Genomic DNA, 19,588 nt, shown 5'->3' on the forward strand with positions numbered 1-19,588 from the left:
CTGAAAGCACTGGCTGGATGACCTAATTGGTTGAAGCGTCGTCCCATATACCAAAAGGTTGCGGGTTCGATTCCTGATCGGGGTGCATACCTAGGCTGTGGGTTTGAGCCCCAGGTGGGGAGCATACGAGAGGCCACGAAATGTTTCTCTCTTCCTTCCTCTCTAAAATCAATAAACATATCCTTAGGTGAGGAGTAAGGAAAAAAACCCAAAACTAATAATACATTAAATATAGGTAGAAGACACAAACATTTCAAAGAGGAAGCAAAATGGTCAAACATGAAAAAGATGTTCAGCAATATTAGGAATCAGGGGACTGTAGATGAAGACCACAATGATTTAACATTTTAAACTCAGATTGGCAAAAATTAAACTGAAAAAAATCAATGTCAGAAAATGTGTTTTAAAAAATCCTTATATTCTGCAAGTGGTGCAAATTAGTGAAAAAACTTTGGCAAAAAACTTAACATTATTTTGTAAAATTGAGCATACCCTGCAACCCAGAAACTTTACCCCACATATACTCTAGGGCAGTGGTCGGCAAACTGCGGCTCGCCATCCACATGCAGCTCTTTGGCCCCTTGAGTGTGGCTCTTCCACAAAATACCTACTTCTGCGCATGGGCCATGAAGGGCCACGAAGTTTCAATCGCACTGTACTTGAGCGCCCGCACGTGGTATTTTGTGGAAGAGCCACACTCAAGGGGCCAAAAAGCCGCATGTGACTCGTGAATCAAGGTTTGCCGACCACTGCTCTAGGGAATCTCTTACACCTCTGCTCCAGAACACATAACAAGGATGTTCCCAGCAGGAAGGGTGGTATCAGTGAAGACCCGGAAACAACTGAATGTCCATGTACAGGAGAATGGATACATAGTGGTCTATTCCCACAATAGAATTCTATGTATCAGTGAAGATGAATGAACGACAGCTCTAAGCAACATAAGCAAAAGCAAAAAAAAAAATTTAAAAAAGCAAATCCTAGAAGAGTACACAGAATATATTTTTAAGCTCAAATTACATGCATATGAGAAAATTATTTTTTTAAAGCATATAAAACAAAAATCGGTGCCAATGGTTACAGGGAGTGGGGATGACAGAGGCCGAGATAAAGAGGGGCATTTGAGAGGATGCCACTTAGTGACAATGGTAGAGTTCTTGGATTGGGTGTGTGTGAGGAGGGGTATCATGACCAGTCCTTAGTATTAATATGCTTTATAACTTACCTTTATAACTTCAGTATTTGTTGTATACACATAAATATATGTATTTTCCATTCTTTGGCATGTATGACATATAATTAAAAAGAGGGAAATATGACTAAAATATGCTAGTTGATATTCACTACAATGGGGACCAAATTCCCAATCCAATACTTACTGGTCAAGGGTCTTATAATAAATGTCCAGATCCTTGTTCACAAGCTCTGTTGTTCTCATAACAATCATCATTTCTCTATACTTTTCCTCGGCATCTCGAAACTGAGGTGATCGAAGTTCTTTCTTAAAGTGAATAATTTCTTCCTCATAACCCTTCTGTCGCCCTATTGCCAAACTGTGACTTCTTTTTATATTTTCTATTTTTTCTTCCAAGTTCTGATGTTCACTATGAAAGGGAAAAATGACAAATGAGGACCATTTTTAGCTTTTGGCAGCTTGAAGTGGAAAAGCCAGATCTCTTTAGAGAGAAATATCATTTAGCATTCTCCTTAGCAATCAGCATATGATAACAGAGTCTTTCCTTGCTTTTTATGTAAGGCTTCAGTACAAAAGAAAATTTTCTTACTTCCAAATCCCTGAAGCATCCAGGTTTCTAAACAGTTAATTTTTGTGTGCTGAATAAAGAACTCTCATAACATGTGAGCAATAAGAAAATTCTAGACACTAAATAAAGCACTCTTAGTGATTAATATTAGAAATTCACAAACTTCTGACTGTGAACTGAGAGTGTACAATGAGGAGTTATTGAATAACAGGTGTCATAATTTTGTTCACATTGTCAAAGACAAATATAATTTTATTTCAAACTATTAATTTCTATAGTAACACCTACTAAAAAAAAGTTTGTATTCCTCTATGAAAAAATTTCTCACACACAAGCATAATTCTGACCAAAAAAAGTAAAATACCCAAACTTAGTAGATAATACAGTTTTTAATATATGATTTAAAAAATCTTCATTCATTTAACAGTTCCTTATTAAGCACCCTCTTGTGTGCCAGGCACTGCTGTCAAGTTTATGAACATCCTTACAGAATTGGCTTGATTGTCCTTTTGTTGATATTTCTGTTGTGTTCCGGTTGAAGAAAGGTTTGCAAAAGACCAGTCGTACTTAGTAGACTGAATGGATGTAAAAAGCATTGTTATATACCAACCACAGAAGGAATTATATTTTAAAAAATCTGGTTTTGCTTTCAGTAGCAAAGAATAAATTGTTTCATTTAAAAGTTTCTTCTAAAAGCTTTATTTTTTCCAACTTGCAACCGGGAGCACTAACATTATAGCGTTAAAGAGCGGAGGCTTTGAGCGAGGATATCTGAGTCACATTCCTGGCTTTCATCAAAATTTACTGTGAATTTTTTTCCTGTGTCTCAATGTCCTAATGTATAAAAAATGAAGAAGCTAAAGATGAATAGCTCTTCCAGCTAAAAAGGTTTCCTATAATGATTTCCTCATTATAGGAAAGAGATTTTAAACAGCTAAACCAATAACAGGGTTAACCACTTGTAGTGTTTTATAAATTAAAACTAGAGGCCCGGTGCACAAAAATTTGTGCACTCGGGGGGGAAGGGGGGGTCCCTCAGCCCGGCCTGTGCCCTCTCGAAGTCTGGGACCCCTCGGGAGATAACGACCTGCTGGCTTAGGCCTGCTCTTGGGTGGCAGAGGGCAGGCCCAATCCCTAGGTGCAGCCCCTGGTTGGGCTCAGGGTAGGGCTGATTGGGGGGTTGGGGCACCGCCCCCTGTCACACTCAAGGCAGGGTCGATGGGGAGGTTGTGGTGCCACCCCCTGTCACGCACAGAGCAGGGCCAATCAGGAGGTTGGGGTGCTGCCCCCTGTCACTCACAGAGCAGGGCCAATCAGGGGGTTGGGGCACTGCCCTCCCCCTTGTCCCCCCCCCCCGTCACGCACAGAGCAGGGCCCATCAGGGGGTTGGGGAGCTCCTCCCTGTCACGCACAGAGTAGGGCCAATAGGGGAGTTGGGGCACCGCCCCGTCACGCACAGAGTAGGGCTGATAGGGGAGTTAGGGCACCGCCCCCTGTCACACACAGAGCAGGGCGGATCAGGGGGTTTGGGCGCCACCACTGTCACACTCAGGGCAGGGCCGATGGGGAGGTTATGGCTCTACCCTGTCACACACAGAGCAGGGCCCGTGGAGCGGGGGGGGGGGGGAGGGTTGGGGCGCCGCACCCTGTCACACACAGAGCAGGGCCGATCAGGAGGTTGGGGCTCCACCCCCTGTCACACACAGAGCTGCAGGGCGATCAGGGGGTTTGGGCGCTGCCCCCTGTCATGCTGATCTGGTGCCAGGAGGCCTCCCGGCTCCGCTGATCCCGGTGCTGGGAGGCATATTACCCTTTTACTATATAGGATAGAGGCCTGGGGGCCGGCTGGTTTGCCCTGAAGGGTGTCCTGGATCAGGGTGGGGGTCCCCACTGGGGTGCCTGGCCAGTCTGGGTGAGGGGCTGGGGGCTGCTTTCAGGCTGGCGGTTTTGACTGCTTTCAGGCTGGCGGGAAGCTCCCAACCACTCCTTTTTTCTTTTTCTTTTTTTCTTCTTGGCCAGCTTTAGCTCTGGCTCTAGCTCTGAGGCTTCCACTGCTGAGCGTTCTATAATCGAAACAATGTATAACTTCAGCTCTGAGATCCCAGCCGGCTATATTTGTTAGAATGTTTCAAACTGCCAGCTCAGAGGCCTGCAAGTCAGGCGGGGAACGTTGCAGTCTGCAGTCACTGGAGCAAGGAAGCCTCCCTGCTCGCTTCAGTGCATGGCTGCCGGCCGCCATCTTGGCTGACAGTTAATTTGCATAAGGATACGCTGATTAGCCAATCAGAAGGGTAGCGGTCGTACGCTAATTACCATGTTTCTCTTTTATTAGTGTAGATTTCAGTTTACTATATACTTTAGAAAACCTAAAGCATTCTTTGATTCATATTTCTGGGTAAAGTCAAACAAATGAAAAATCTATAAGGAATGGCTGAATGAGAGACCTAAATTTAATCAACTGAGGCCGTTAAAAAATCAATTTGGTGAGTATAGCCATTTATACCAGTCTAATGCCTTAGCATCAACCGAGTTCTTACAGAATTCTTAAGGCAACTGACTCTAAGGCAGACAAGGCAAGAACAAAATCTTTTCTGCTGCACCAGAAAGGTAGACACTGCAGTAAGTACCAATAAAACTAGATGAAAGAAGAATCAGGACAATCTTAAGAAAAAAACCACACAAATCTGCCTGGTTGTCATCTATATATATATATATACACACTAGTAAAAGCCCAGCGACCTGAATGGCAGAACAACCAGAACGACTGGTGGCTATGACACATACTGCGGCAGCTAACCAGCCTGATCCCGGCCCCAATCCTCCCCACCTCCAACCCCCCAGCCAGCCCGGCCCCTGATGGGCCCCCAACACCCCAATTGGGGGCGGGGCTGGCCAGCCAACCACCAAGGTCCCTCCCCCTGGCCAGCCCATCCTGATGGGCCCCCATAGGGGCAGACTGGCTGGACCACATCCATGCACGAATTCGTGTACCAGGCCTCTAGTATAATTATAACTAAAACCATCCAAGATGGGTCTCCAATGTCAAATCACTTTGGCAGTATTATAAATTGCACAAGCTCTGACCCAGGCAGGGTTCATAGGTCATATATTGTTTTTTGTTTTTTTTAAAATATATTTTATTGATATTTTTACAGAGAGGAAGGGAGAGGGATAGAGAGCTAGAAATGTCGATGAGAGAGAAACATCGATCAGCTGCCTCCTACACACTCCCCACTGGGGATGTGCCCGCAACCAAGGTACATGCCCTTGACCGGAATCGAACCTGGGACCCTCCAGTCTGCAGGCCGACGCTCTATCCACTGAGCCAAACCGGTTAGGGCCATATATTGTTTTTGCTTGGTACCATTATCTTGTAAAGCAGACTAACAGAAACCTGGGGACTTGGCATTTTTAATTCTGTCCACCACTGTAGTGTAACTTTAAATTCTGTATCACTTCTTCCATAATTTAATTCATAAGGCCATGAAATATATTTGTATAAAAACTTCCTGTAAGTCTCAAGGGACATTTAGGCTAAAGGCTTAAATTATTTTAAAAAAACACATATTAAATATTCTTCACATTCAATAATAGTCCTTTATTTAAACTAAAGACTATTTTTAAAAAACATACTTTTTCAGTTGTAAGACCTGCATTTGACCCATTTCCTTCAAATGTTGTTTTCTTTCTTCTTCAACTTCTTTTAGTTCTTCATTTCTTTTTCTTAATGTAAGATTATCCTGCAGCCATCTTTCTTGTATCTAAATGTAAATATTAAACCAGTTAAAAAATGATCAAGTTACCAACATGCGATTCATAACAGGCAACTGCTGGCAGGTAGTACTAATTCTGCCTTACTTAGAATCGTGTTAAACTCAATAGAGGGAGAATAAGCCAGGGTGAAGGAATCTACAACCTGGACTAATCTGGATTGCACATATAAATGAGAACAGAAATTTACACAATGAAATAACAACTGTAACTAATTAAATATTTTATACCTGTACCCCATTGGATCACCTTGCATAGGAACTCCACAATAAAAAATCTGATTGAAAAAAAAAAATCACAAGCTAACAATACTACTATTAATGTCCCCACTCAATTTTTTTTTGCCTACTTGTATTTTTGCCTATGTGCCAATACTGTTAGATTCTATTTTTTAAAAATATATTTCTTTGATTTCAGAGAGGGAAGAGGGAGAGATAGAAATATCAATGATGAGAGAGAATCATTGATCGGCTGCCTCCTGCACGCCCCCTACTGGGGATTGAGCCCACAACCCAGGCATGTGCCCTTGGCCAGAATTGAACCTGGAACCCTTCAGTCCCCAGGCTGACGCTCTAGCCACTGAGCCAAACTGGCTAGATTCATTCTATTAAGTATGTCAGATAAGATCTTTACCTTCAAGCTAACAAATAACAAATCATACAAGGCAGTAAGAAGTGCCACAAAAATAGTAAATATTTACTTGACGAGATTTCCATGGCCATTGAATTGAACTGAAAATTTAAAAGTTGGCTGTTCTTATTGAGCAGTTTTGTCCTGAAAGAGACCTAATCACTTAGCAGCAGCAGCAATGCCAACACAATTATTTCAGTAGGTTTCCCAGTGGTTACAATGGACTATATTGTGAGATAAACATTATAAGTTGATTCTTTGAAATTTAGAGAAAAAAATATCCTGTAGAAACAATGTTGGTTTGGACCATAAAAGCCTGAATATAGAAAACTCATCACAAGTTCAAAGTCAATACTTCTCAAAGAGGGAGCTAGGTTCCTCCGTCAGTGACCCTAGCTGCTGAGATAAACTCAAGAGTTATGTGGGAAGTGGGAGGGAGAGGCAGATCTTTGGCAATATCTTGTTAACCAACAATAACAGCACAGAGTCACCAGGGAAAATGAATTTGAAGGTGGGAGAGAAGCATGGAAGGATTTTTCTCTCAAGTTTAGTGTTCATATCCAACCCTGCCCATCTATAAATCACTATTTTGTGGGTTTTCCCCCCAACTGTCATCAGTTTTCCTGGTAATCATAATATAAATATATACTTATCTATTACAGGGATCATTATAAGCAGTTAAAAGTGACTACCATGATATGGTTGTAACTGTCCTTTTGCTGCCAAGGCAACTTAATGCACCACTGCAGCTGCTGTGACACTCCAAGATTCTTCCATGGGAGATTATCTGTGTACTTTTTCCTTATTAGGAACAAGAGACTATGCTATTGCTTTCTTTTATCTAGTATTACATAACACTGGAATTGGCTTTCAATACTGCATAAAATAACTCCATTTTTAAAAAACTGATATTCTCTACTATATGGATCTATTGAACATAAAAGTTTTAAAAAATGTTACTGGTATAAGTCAGTGGTCAGCAAACCGCGGTTCATGAGCCACATGCGGCTCTTTGGCCCCTTGAGTATGGCTCTTCCACAAAATACCATGTGCGGGCGCGCATGTACAGTGCGATTGAAACTTCGTGGCCCGTGTGCAGAAGTTGGTTTTCAGCCTGGGCGAGTCTATTTTGAAGAAGTGGCGTTAGAAGAAGTGGGGGTACATTCGCTGAGGTTGACCCTTCAGATTGAGGACGTTTTTAGCAAAGGCCCGCTTGGGAGTACCCTAATTAAGTTAATAACAATGTACCTACCTATATAGTTTAAGTTTAAAAAATTTGGCTCTCAAAAGAAATTTCAATCGTTGTACTGTTGATATTTGGCTCTGTTGACTAATGAGTTTGCCGACCACTGGTATAAGTGATACCATTAAGACACAAGCAAAGAAGACTTACTTTCTGTGTATCAATATCTTGTCTCATGATTCCCATATCGGTATTTATCTTTTCTTTGTGTTTCTCGCTTTCACTTAGTTGAGCTATTACTTTATTAAGTTCAGTTTCTTTTTGCTATAAAAAAGAAAATTTTAATTGTTTAAGTATTACATATGTCTCCTTTTCCCCGCGATTGACCCCCCCACCACACTCCCGCCTCCAGGACAAGCCCCCACTGCCCTAGTGTCCGTGTCCATTGGTTTTGCTAATATGCTTGCATACAAGTCCTTTGATTGATCTCTTACCCCCCGGCCCCCACGCTTTCTCTCTGAGGTTGGACGGAGAAAATTTCTTTAAGCACAAGAAATAATACTATAAATAAATAAGATTTAAGTTTTAAATTACCTTCTTATAGTCGTCTTTCCCATCTTGAATATAATTCTCAATGTTTTTCACATAGCCGTGAATATTTTTAACCTTCTCTTTCATATCATTCATCTATAGAAAAAGTTATTAAACACATTGATTGAGGACCAGAGCATTTAAGATTTATTTCCAAGGAAATACTAGGTGTACCAGTTAATAATGACGATTTTTTTTCAATAGATGGAGTTACACATGTTGATATATATGTGATTTGGTATGTATGCTATTTTGTTGTATTGACAGCAAGCTTCAAAACTTCTATGTCAAATTTGCTGAAGGTGTTAACATCATAGATATTTTTACACTTAAAAACGAGCATTTGCGAGAAGTTTTAATTCATTATTTTGAAGAAAAAGTTATTGTATACTTCGGGAAGATTATGGTGAACATGCTCCATCTCAAGATACTTGTGAACGCTGATTTAAACGCTTTAAAAGTGATGATTTCGATGTGAAAGACAAAGAACGTCCAGGTCAACTGAAAAAGTTTGAAGACCAACAATTATAAGCATTATTGGATGAAGATGAGTGTGAAACTCAAAAACAACTTGCAGAAAGATTAAACGTTGCTCAGCAAACAATTTCCCAATCGTTTACAAGCAATGGAAAAGATCTTAAAGGAAGGAAAATGGTTGCCATATCAACTGAACAAAAGACAAGTGGAAAACCGAAAAGTCATCAGTAAAATGTTGCTTCAACGGCACGAAAGAAAGTCTTTTTTGCATCGAATTGTGACTGGCGATGAAAAGTGGATTTATTTTGAGAATCCCAAATGCACAAAATCATGGGCTGATCCAGGTCAACTATCAACATCGACTGCAAGGCCAAATCGCTTCTGAACGAAGACAATGCTCTGCATTTGGTGGGATCAGGAAGGTGTGGTATATTATGAGCTTCTAAAACCAGGTGAAACCATTAATACTAATCGCTACTGATAACAAATAATCAATTTGAACCACGATTTGATCATGAAATGACCAGAATGGGCCAGAAGACACGGCAAAGTAATTTTGTTTCATCATGACACACCATCACACACTTCAAAACCAGTTAAAGACACGTTAAAAGATCTTGCCTGGGAAGTATTAACCCACCCGCTGTATTCACCAGACCTTGCTCCTTCAGACTACCACTTGTTCCTATTGATGGCACACGCACTTTCTGAGCAGCACTTCAAAACGTACAAAGAAGTGGAAAATTGGATGTCTGAATGGTTTGTCTCAAAACAAGAAAAGTTCTACTGGGACAGTATCCACAAATTAACCTGAAAGATGGGGGAAATGTGTAGCGAGAGATGGACATTACTTTGAATGAAGCACTTTTGATGTTTCTCTTGAAATTATTGTGTTTTCTTTGATTACAAAATCTGCATTTTTAACCGGTACACCTCGTATTAAGGTAACAAAAACTTAATAGGAGAGCACAGTGAAACATTGGCTTGAAAGTTAGGAGCTTTGGGTTCTAGTTTTCATCACCAGCACATTTTATTATCTCAGATAATTCCCTTTATCACGTATGGAATTGAATTAAATAGTTTTACTTCTCAGCTTCTATGATAGATCAAGAAACTAGTTACAAGTTTAATCCTTATTTTAACAAGAATTTTTAATGTCAAGATTATGTCACAAATCTGAAAATACTATTTATCTTGTACTTTTAATTTCATGGGAAATAATGATGTCCAATATGGTGCTCTGAACATAATGTTTAATATATATATTGGTAAGTAAATATAGAAAGGAAATATTACTTTATCCTGTGTTATTTTGTTGCTTGTATTTTTTTTGAAGATTAATTCTTCTTTCTCCTGCTGGAACTTTTCCAGTGTTATTTCCAAAGGGCTTATCTGCTCTTTAGCATCCTAAAAACAAAAAACATTCCATTATCTTATTTTAGGGTCAGATTTTACAGTCATACAAGCACTCTCCTATGTGCCAGGCTTTAAAAAGAAACTCATTTGCCTCTTTAACAACCCTCTGAGGAAGTACCATTATTTTCATCCCATATTTCAGATGAGTAAATAGGTATAGAAATGACTTCTCCAGGATCACAACAGCCAGTAAATAAAGGAGCCAGGAGTCAAATCCCATTTAGCTCGAGAGTCTCTGTGAGCCACTATGCTATACTGCTACAGCCATTGTCTTGATTCTTAAACTACACCATGTACTCCCAATTATATGAACGGCTGGCTTCAGGTATAAGTTTTTAGGAGTCTGCAGAGGCTCATGTCAACTGTGTCACCAAAAAATAGCAAAGTTCATTCACTCCAGGTTTCTCTCTTACAGACAGGACACATTTGTCCTTAAGCTTACTTTGCTAAGTAAGATTAAGTAGTTTTATCTTAACAAAAGTGTACTGTACACACTGATATCACTGATGTGTCCACACCTATTTTGGAAGGAAAAGGGCTTTCAAGTAACAAACTAGTTTACTAATCGAAAGTCTGCATTATTTGGCCTTGTAACATATCTACAGCATAATTATATGATAACCCCTGTTAAAAAACAATGATCCTTAAGCATTTTAAGATCCTAAAAATATATAATGAATCCACAAAAGTAGAAATGATTATTTAGTATTACTTCAACACAGGTGTATTTTATCATATTGGGAAGTGGTATGATGTAGTGCAGTGATGGCGAACCTATGACATGCGTGTCAGAGGTGACACGCGAACTCATTTTTTTGGTTGATTTTTCTTTGTTAAATGGCATTTAAATATATAAAATAAATATCAAAAATATAAGTCTTTGTTTTACTATGGTTGCAAGTATCAAAAAATTTCTATATGTGACACGGCACCAGAGTAAGTTAGGGTTTTTCAAAATGCTGACACGCCGAGCTCAAAAGGTTCGCCATCACTGGTGGGAAGTCTAATGTCTTTGATGTCTGTAGACCTAACATCTGAAATTAACCTGCCTCTTACTAGCTCCATGAACATGGGTAAGTTATGGGACATCTAAAAGTCTCAATTTCTTTTTCTATAATAGGGGATTTAGTCACATATCTCAACAGGGTTACTTAGATCTAAATAGCTTATTGTCACATTACTTTATAAACACTAAAAAATTATATAAATGTATGGTAGTACTATTTGATATACTATAAGCCTCTGATAATTTGTAATCCAAAATACTTAAGAAACACAGTAATTATGGATTCAATAATATATATACATATATATTTTTAAATATATTTTATTGACTTCAGAGAGGAAGGGAGAGGAAGAGTGAGATAGAAACATCAATGATGAGAAGGAATCATTGATTGGCTGGAATTGAACCTGGGGCCCTTCGGTCTGTAGGCCGATGCTCTATCCACTGAGCCAAACCAGGCAGGACTCAATAATATATTTAGTGCTTACTGAATGTGTATAAGTATAAAAACCTAAATGAGATTGTTGTTTCTAAAACTGTTTAAAAACTTAATGGGTTGGGTTTTAGATTTTATTACTCGAGATGAGGGATTCCAAATGGGTTCCATTTCATGTGACAAATCAATTCCACATGTTCACTGTTTGGGGAAGAATTCCAAGACTACATCTCGAATCAAATAGAGAAAGTGCTATGACTAAGGCAGTGTTGGCCGTGGATATAGAATTAAGATGAACTTCACATGGAGGAATACTTACATGGAGTTAGTTACCCACCACCTGACCACCTCCAATAACAAGACATTCTCTACTAAGTTAACCAGGCAGCCAATTCTTCCTTATTATGACCAAAATTCTTCTTCCAAACATCTTTAGTACTATGAGTACAAGTTCTGTCACCCAGGAGCCACACAAAGAATTATTATACCATTTTCATTTTATCTTCACAATATCCATAATTCTAGCCGCTATACCAATAAAGAACATTTCATACATTTGAAGTAATTAAACACATACAAATGTTCTTACCTTTATCTCTCTGTATAAGGACTGAACTTCAGTGGATAATTCCACAGTCTGCTCCTCCAGTTGCTGACGACGTTGTAAATTAGTGGATATCTGAAGTTTCTCTGATTTAAGTTCATTTGTTACACCTCTTAGGTGTTGAATCTGTTCCTGCTGGTCCTGTATAAGCTTACGATTCAATTCAATCTTACTGGAAACTGCACAAAAACATATGGACACAGTGATTAATGTAAGAGTATAGAAAATGCTCTGAGCAGCATCCTTCCAGTGTTATAGGTCTATGGAATTCACAAAGGCAAGTTTCTACGGGTCCCACCCACAGCAACAAAAGTGCCACTAGAACCCTCCAGCCCCCAAACCATCTTTCTGTCCCCTCCTGGCCACTCACAGGGCAGGTATGATTGAGAAAGAGTACAGCTCACTCGATACTCATCATTCAAAATCTGTTGTACAAAGCAAGGAAACAGAAGTGATACTTCTGAAAAAAGTGAATATACTGTGGATTGGAAGAAGGAAAGAAAGTTCTTATCCACATAACAGGTGTAAAATTTGGGTGAAAAGCAAAAGCTGGGAATGTTGATGTCTTTAATGGGAATATGAGGAAATGGGCTATATTACCTGTATCTAATTTGTGTTGTTTTTCTTGTTTTTCTTGGTTTACTTGTTGAAGAGTTCTATCTAAGTCTAGTCCTTGTAGCTTAGCTGCTTGTTGTGCAATTTTTCTTTCAACATCTTTAAGTTCCATCTTAAGAATAAAACAAAGTTATTTCTTTTAAGAAATTTACTGCAATTTATAACTGCTTTCATATATAATTTGAACAAAATTTGATAGGAGGAAATAAAATTAATTTTAAATAATTTCAATGATATAAGCAAAAGGAAGCAGACTGAAAATGGAAACAAACAGGGCTATTTTTCATAATCCTATATAATAAAAGGCTAATATGCAAATTGTCCCCTTGACCATGAGTTCGACCATGGGATGGGGCTGGCCGGCCAACTGCCCATGGCCTCTCCCCGCCGGCTGGCTGGCAGACTCCACCTATGCACGAATTTGTGCACTGGGCCTCTAGTTTATAAATAATTCAGAATGGGGAACTCTAACCATGATGTGTACCTGAACACCAGCTACTGTTTTTAACACTCTCACACTTCACATTCAAACCACCATGAAACAAGTTTTTTGCTGCCTTGCTATAAGTTTTTTGTAGTATTAACTACAATCAGCATACCTGAAATCTCTCCATAATTGTAACATCTGTGAGACACACTTTGGCACTTTCTTCTTCAGGCATTATTGTACCCAAGAGTGTTTCCTGTTCTTCTATGTCATTCTTCAGGCGCTGTATATCTCTATTGACATTCTGCAGTTTGTTTCTTAATTCTGGTATTTCCTTCTCTTTCAAATCAATTATGCTTTGCCTTAACAGAAAACACACAATTAAAAATAAGCTATCTAATGTTTTCTCATTGTGAGATTGAGGTTATGTATTTTTTGGCAATAATATAAAAGTGATATCACGTATCCTTCTCAGGGCACATATCGATGGGTACATGTCAGTATGTCTTATTACTGGAGATGTTAAACTTATTCACTTGGTTAAGATGGTGTTAGCCAGATCCATCCATTATAAAGTTATTATTTTCCTTTTTATAGTTAATATACTTAGGAGATACACTGATTGAGACTGTGTAAATATCCTGTTTCTCCTCAAACTTCTGCCCATTGATTTTACTATCCATTGTTAGATGTTGCTTGCAACAATTATTACTGTGCTGTTTGTCAAACAGATATTCTACAAATTAACCGATCACACTCATTAGAAGTGTCAAGGCCATGAAAGAGAAAGACTGAAGAACTGTTACAGACCACAGGAGCCTAAGGAGAAATAAGAACTACATGCAATGTGGAATCCAGGTTTGGATCCTGAAACAAAAAAGGACATTAATGGAAAGACTGCTGAAATTCAAATACGGTAATTTAGGTAATAGCATTATACCAATGTTAATTATGGTTACATAAATTCTGATCATCACGAGAAGCTAGGTGAAGGGTATATGTAAATTCTCTGTACTATTTTTGTAATTTTCCTATAAGTCTAAAATTTTTTTCTAAAGAAAAGGTTTAAAAAAAATGATGGAAAGAAGGAAAGCAACCAACCACTCAGCCAAATGCTACATGAGTTTTAGGTACAAAAGCTGTCAGTCCAGCCTACTGTTGCTTCTCTAGCTAATATGGCAGGTACTAGCCCCACATATATATTATTTTTTTCACTCTCATTATTTTATTAAACACTTTTATGTTTTAATAGAGAAGTGTAGACACAATTCACACTGAAAACTATGGGTTACGAAAGTTACAATACACAAAGAATTATGAAACTACAACATTGAATAAGGTAGGCACCAGGCACCTTACTCTGAAAATGGGAGCTGTGATGACAAGAGCCCCAAAATATAACACAATGTTGATTTCTGCTATTTATAGTATGTCAGTATGACAAAGAATTAAGCTCAAATTTCCTTGACATGGAATTTCTATCAACTTTAAATTTTATCTTTTATTTGATCTTTTTCTTCTCAAGATACTGCCTTATTCCTCTTTCTTTTTTTTTTTTTTTTTTTTGTTTTTTTTTAATTAAATCTTTATTGTTCAGATTATTACATTTGTTCCTCTTTTTTCCCCCCATAACTCCCCTCCTTCCAGCTCCCATCCCACCCTCCACCCTCACTCCCCACCCACTGTGTTCATCCATAGGTGCATGATTTTTGTCCAGTCACTTCCCGCATCTCCCACACCCCTTTTCCCCCCAAGAATAGTCAGTCTATTCCTTTTCTATGTCCCTGATTCTATTATAATCACCAGTTCATTCTGTACAACAGGTTATTTATTCACTTGATTCTTAGATTCATTTGTTGATAGATGCATGTTTGTTGTTCATAATTTGTATCTTTACCTTTTTCTTCTTCTTCCTCTTCTTAAAGGATACCTTTCAGCATTTCATATAATACTGGTTTGGCGGTGATGAACTCCTTTAGCTTTTCCTTATCTGTGAAGCTCTTTATCTGACCTTCAATTCTGAATGATAGCTTTGCTGGATAAAGTAATCTTGGGTGTAGGTTCTTGGTGTTCAGCACTTTGAATATTTCTTGCCATTCCCTTCTGGCCTGCAAAGTTTCTGTTGAGAAATCAGCTGACAGTCGTATGGGTATTCCCTTGTAGGTAATTGAGCCTCTTTCTCTTGCTGCTTTTAAGATTTTCTCTTTGTCCTTTGCTCTTGGCATTTTAATGATGATGTGTCTTGGTGTGGTCCTCTTTGGATTCCTTTTGTTTGGGGTTCTCTGCGCTTCTTGGACCTGTAAGTCCATTTCTTTCTCCAGATGGGGGAAGTTTTCTGCCATTATTTCTTGAAATAGGTTTTCAATATCTTGCTGTCTCTCATCTTCTGGCACTCCAATAATTCTGATATTAGACCGCTTAAAGCTGTCCCAGAGGCTCCTTACACTATCTTCACACTTTCGGATTCTTTTTTCATTTTGCTTTTCCAATTGGGTGTTTTTTGTCGAATCTTTTGTTTGATTATTGTGCTCCTCTGGTCTGCTATTTGGTATAATATTCTTTATTTCAGTCCGTGTATGCTTACTTTCTAATTTCTTTATCGTAGCATCGAGGGTCTCATTAGTTTTCGTGAGGTTCTGCACAAATTTATGGCAAGCCCTCAAAATTGCGATTCTTAGCTCCATATCCTCCATTTCTGTCATGTTTTTTTGTCTCCGCATCTTTTATGCTTTCTTGGTGCACCCCCTTGTGGTCTCTGTGCGCAGTCTTGTTCTAGCCAAACCTTAATTGTTGTAGTTAACACTAGAGGGGTTTGACCACCAGGCCGACTGGCTATAGGAATCAGCTGTATGGAAAACGTCTGCCTTCTGGGGAGGCGCTAATCCAGCCTTTGCCTGAGGCGATCGGCAAATGGCTGTGCGCAGGCTTTGGGCGGGGCGGGATCAACAGGGCGGGCGGAGGGAGCAGTTATGGCCACGCTCAGTCCCGTTCCCAGAGGCTCTGCTTCTCAGAACCCCGGCAGCCGCTGCAAACTTCGGAGAGAAAGCTGCCCTCAGGTTCCAACTGATGCCGGATAATCCCGCTTCTCCCGTTTGAGTCTGGGTCCCTAGAGACTCGCCCGGATCTGGAGCCCAGAGTCTGAGACTCACTCCCGACCAAAAACGACAACCGCGCCCTCAGCCACCAGCCCGCTTTGCGCGCGCACCTCGGTACCTTTGTATTTTCCACACTGCGCCGCCTCTGAGCCTCGATTTGCTGTTCTCTTTCCTTCTAGTTGTAGAGTCTCTCTTCAGCCAGCCTTCCTGTGGTTCTGGGTGATGTCCGTTCAGTCTTTTAGTTGTATTTTTGAAATGGTTGTTTGCGGCAGCGGTCTCCGGTGTTTACCTACGCCGCCATCTTCGATCTACTTCTCCTCTTTCTTTTCATTCTCAAACTACTGCCTTTGTCTCCTATCACATTCTCTCTATAGCCGGCAATAATCTGGTTTTACCTTGATAATTATATTATTTACTGCTGCAAAACGAAACAGCCCAAAATTTAGCAGCTTAAAATGACAGCACTTATTTCTCACAGTAAGATAATCAGGAGCAGATATCTGGATACTTCTGATTTGGGTTTCTTGTTGAAGTTGCACTCAAGCTGAAGGCCAGGGCTGCAGTCACTCAAGAAGTAACTGCTAGAGACTATGCTTCCAAATGGTACCCTCACTCATGTGGTTGTTCAAAGGCCTTAAGTCCTCACCAAGTGGGTCCCTGCTCTGCTCACCACATGACAACTGGCTTTCCCGAGATCCAGATGATCCAGGAGAGAAAAAAGGAGAGCAGGAAGCTTGAGTGCCTTATATAACCTAGTCCTAGAAGGGACATGTTATCACTTCTGTCGTATTTTCTTGGTCACACAGACCAATCCTGGAACAAGACTGTGAAAGCCAGGATCATTGGGGGCCATCATGGAGGCTGGCTACCACAAAGCACATCTTAAACCTTTCCTGCTTTTCCTGAAATTCCTCTTTGGTTTTCCAGGACAACAGACCCTCTTGGTTTTTCTGCTTCCAGAGTTTTCGCGTGTTTTTTTTCACTCTCATCTATTCAATACATTAACATTAGATCAATTTTCCTAAAACACACTGTTGATTAAATCCCTCAGAATGACTCCTCATCACCTATCAGAGACAGCTATAACTAGACCTGAACATAATCTAGTACTATCTTCCCAATTTATGGGAATCAATTCCTATAAATAACTCCCTAAACTCCAGATGACGCTTCTATTGCAGCACAGGTCATGCTCTCCATCCTTTTATACATCATGTTCTCAATTCCCTCTCCCCTTTCCTTTTCTTAACTGAGTTTAACCAGTTTCCCTGTGGTTTACATTCTCCCTCCTACCTTGTTCTCTAAATCCTATTCGCATTCTGTAGTCCACTGACTTCTCTCTTCCTAAATAATGCATTTGTTTGAACTAACCAAGTACTTTATCTAACTCTAAAGCTTGTTTCCTTTCTTGGGGCATCAGCTCCTTGAGGGTCATGTCATTGGTTTCTCTGACCAGCTCTGTGCTCTGTTCTGGGAGACAAGGCAATCATCACATACTTTCTGATTTGATTTACAAATAGACTATCATTTGAATTTCTTGCACAAGCAAGGGAAAAACAAACACTAGAAATCATCTAGGATTCATTCCTTTTTAGAGTGGGAAAAACATAATACAGTTTCTTATATTTTATTGATTTTTAGAGAGACCGGGAGAGAGAGGAAGAAACATCAATGTAACAGTGAAACATCAATCGGCTGCCTCCTGCACGATCCCTGCCAGGGATTGAGCCCGCAACCCAGGCATGTGCCCTGAACGGGAATCAAACCAGCAACCTTTTGGTGCAAGGGATGACACCCAACCAACTGAGCCACACCAGCCAGGGCTGTAATACAGTTTAAAATTTGTCTGCTGGGAGAGCTTTTCAGTAATTTAATTCTTTTGCTGGGTTTAGAAAGTTAAATTATCAGCAAACAGTTCTAAATCTGTCAAAATTTCTGCCCTCAAGCCAAATCTGAGGAATGAAATTAACACAGAGACACAGATTATATCTGTCTGCCCTGTAACTAGATTAAGAAGCAAATTTACCTTTAGAAGAAAACAAAAAAGGAAACAAAAAGAAAATCATTGTTTCTTCTTGTCATGTAACTAACATGAGACGGGGCACACTGGCTTAGGATCCTGACTTCAACTTTTATTCATTCAAGACATGCTACTGAGGCGCTACCACATGCCAGGCACTAGGCCGGTACCTTTTACAGGGCTGCTGCTGCTGCTACATGTAGGTAATGGTAAACCCCTAGTCTCACCTCATGGGCACAAGCCCCAGCATTTCATCACGCCGCTTCTCTTTTTTCTTTAGCTCTGATTCTGTTGACTTGAGTTTATCTGGAGCCAGCCGCAGCTTAGACTGCAAATCACTGATGACTTCTTGTAATTCAGCTTCTGTCTGAAAAACTCTCTGACAGACGGGGCAGCAGGACTGGCTTTCATCCGTCAGCTGAGTGATGAATTGGGAGTACACGGCCGTAGCTCCAGCCAGCATGGCTGTTTTAAGAAAATAAGTGTTTCCAGTCAGGACAAAATATAGTTTTGTCAATATGGTTACATCCTCCTCTGTAAATATATGATTTTTCTTCTTGCTTTATAAACACATTATTAAAAATTTTTAAATTCTGATATTTAAATATTCCTACAAATTTTTCAATTTCTTCTTGAAAACCTCTATCTAAATCACTTTCAAAATTCTGGCTCCCACAATACATTCAGATTTGTCTTTTGGATAACACATAAAAGTACAATAAATTTTAGAGCTTATTATGTTCCAGGAACTGTTCTAAGTTTTATACCTATAATCTCATTTACTCCTCCCTAACGGCCTAGGTCAGTGGTCGGCAAACTCATTAGTCAACAGAGCCAAATATCAACAGTACTTCTTCAAAATAGACTCGCCCAGGCCGAAAACCGACTTCTGTGCATGGACCACGAAGTTTCAATCGCACTGTACACGAGCCTACACGTGATATTTTGTGGAAGAGCCACACTCAAGGGGCCAAAGAGCCGCATGTGGCTCACGAGCTGTAGTTTGCCAACCATGGGCCTAGGTGGTAGGTAATTATGTCCTCAGACGATGAATCTGAAGTATAGGAAGATTCAATAACTTGCACAAAGTCACACAGCAAGCTAAGTTATAGAACTAGGACCAAAACTTAAGCCAACTGGATCCAGAACCAAGTTTTTAAATCTCCCATCCTTAGTTACCTGTCAATGAAAATCCATGTGTCAGTGACTTGATAATATAAAGCAGGTAACTTACCTCGTTGTTTTGAAGATTTTTCAATTTCTTCTTTAAGCCTGCCTAAATCACTTTCAAAATCCTGGCTACCACAAACATCAAACAGCTTGTCTTCATAACTGGATAACTGCTCTTCCTTCCTTTTTAGCTCAATATTTATATGATTTTTATTTTGCTCAGCTGAAGCTAGTTCCTTGCTATAAAATAAGAAAAACATGAATTACAATTTTAGAACATGAGAAATCAGTTTGAAAAGTTTGAATAGGTATAAGACAAATTCTGCCAACAAATACTACAAAGTTTGCTACGGCCAAGTACTTTTTTTAGAAGTCCAGGCAATA

At 39.6% G+C, this 19,588-nt stretch overlaps 1 protein-coding gene across 2 annotated transcripts in view; it reads right to left on the reverse strand.

Moving 5' to 3' along the window:
• The window catches only part of RAD50 (RAD50 double strand break repair protein), a 75,046-nt gene that overhangs the window by 18,260 nt on the left and 37,198 nt on the right, over nt 1–19,588 (reverse strand). For both annotated transcript variants that reach the window (XM_070415032.1, XM_070415033.1), the window contains exons 12-21: nt 19,269–19,444; nt 18,262–18,499; nt 13,092–13,281; nt 12,478–12,604; nt 11,863–12,056; nt 9,712–9,822; nt 7,942–8,034; nt 7,558–7,671; nt 5,397–5,524; nt 1,380–1,604 (exon numbers count right to left, since the gene is read on the reverse strand). In XM_070415032.1, coding sequence (XP_070271133.1) covers nt 1,380–1,604; nt 5,397–5,524; nt 7,558–7,671; nt 7,942–8,034; nt 9,712–9,822; nt 11,863–12,056; nt 12,478–12,604; nt 13,092–13,281; nt 18,262–18,499; nt 19,269–19,444 — 1,596 coding nt within the window. The remainder of the gene's footprint in view (nt 1–1,379; nt 1,605–5,396; nt 5,525–7,557; nt 7,672–7,941; nt 8,035–9,711; nt 9,823–11,862; nt 12,057–12,477; nt 12,605–13,091; nt 13,282–18,261; nt 18,500–19,268; nt 19,445–19,588) is intronic.

The sequence above is a fragment of the Myotis yumanensis genome, unplaced genomic scaffold (genome assembly GCF_028538775.1).
Source record: "Myotis yumanensis isolate MYYU_CA2020_CCGP unplaced genomic scaffold, mMyoYum1.0.hap1 SCAF_5, whole genome shotgun sequence".
Taxonomy (NCBI): Eukaryota; Metazoa; Chordata; class Mammalia; order Chiroptera; family Vespertilionidae; genus Myotis; species Myotis yumanensis.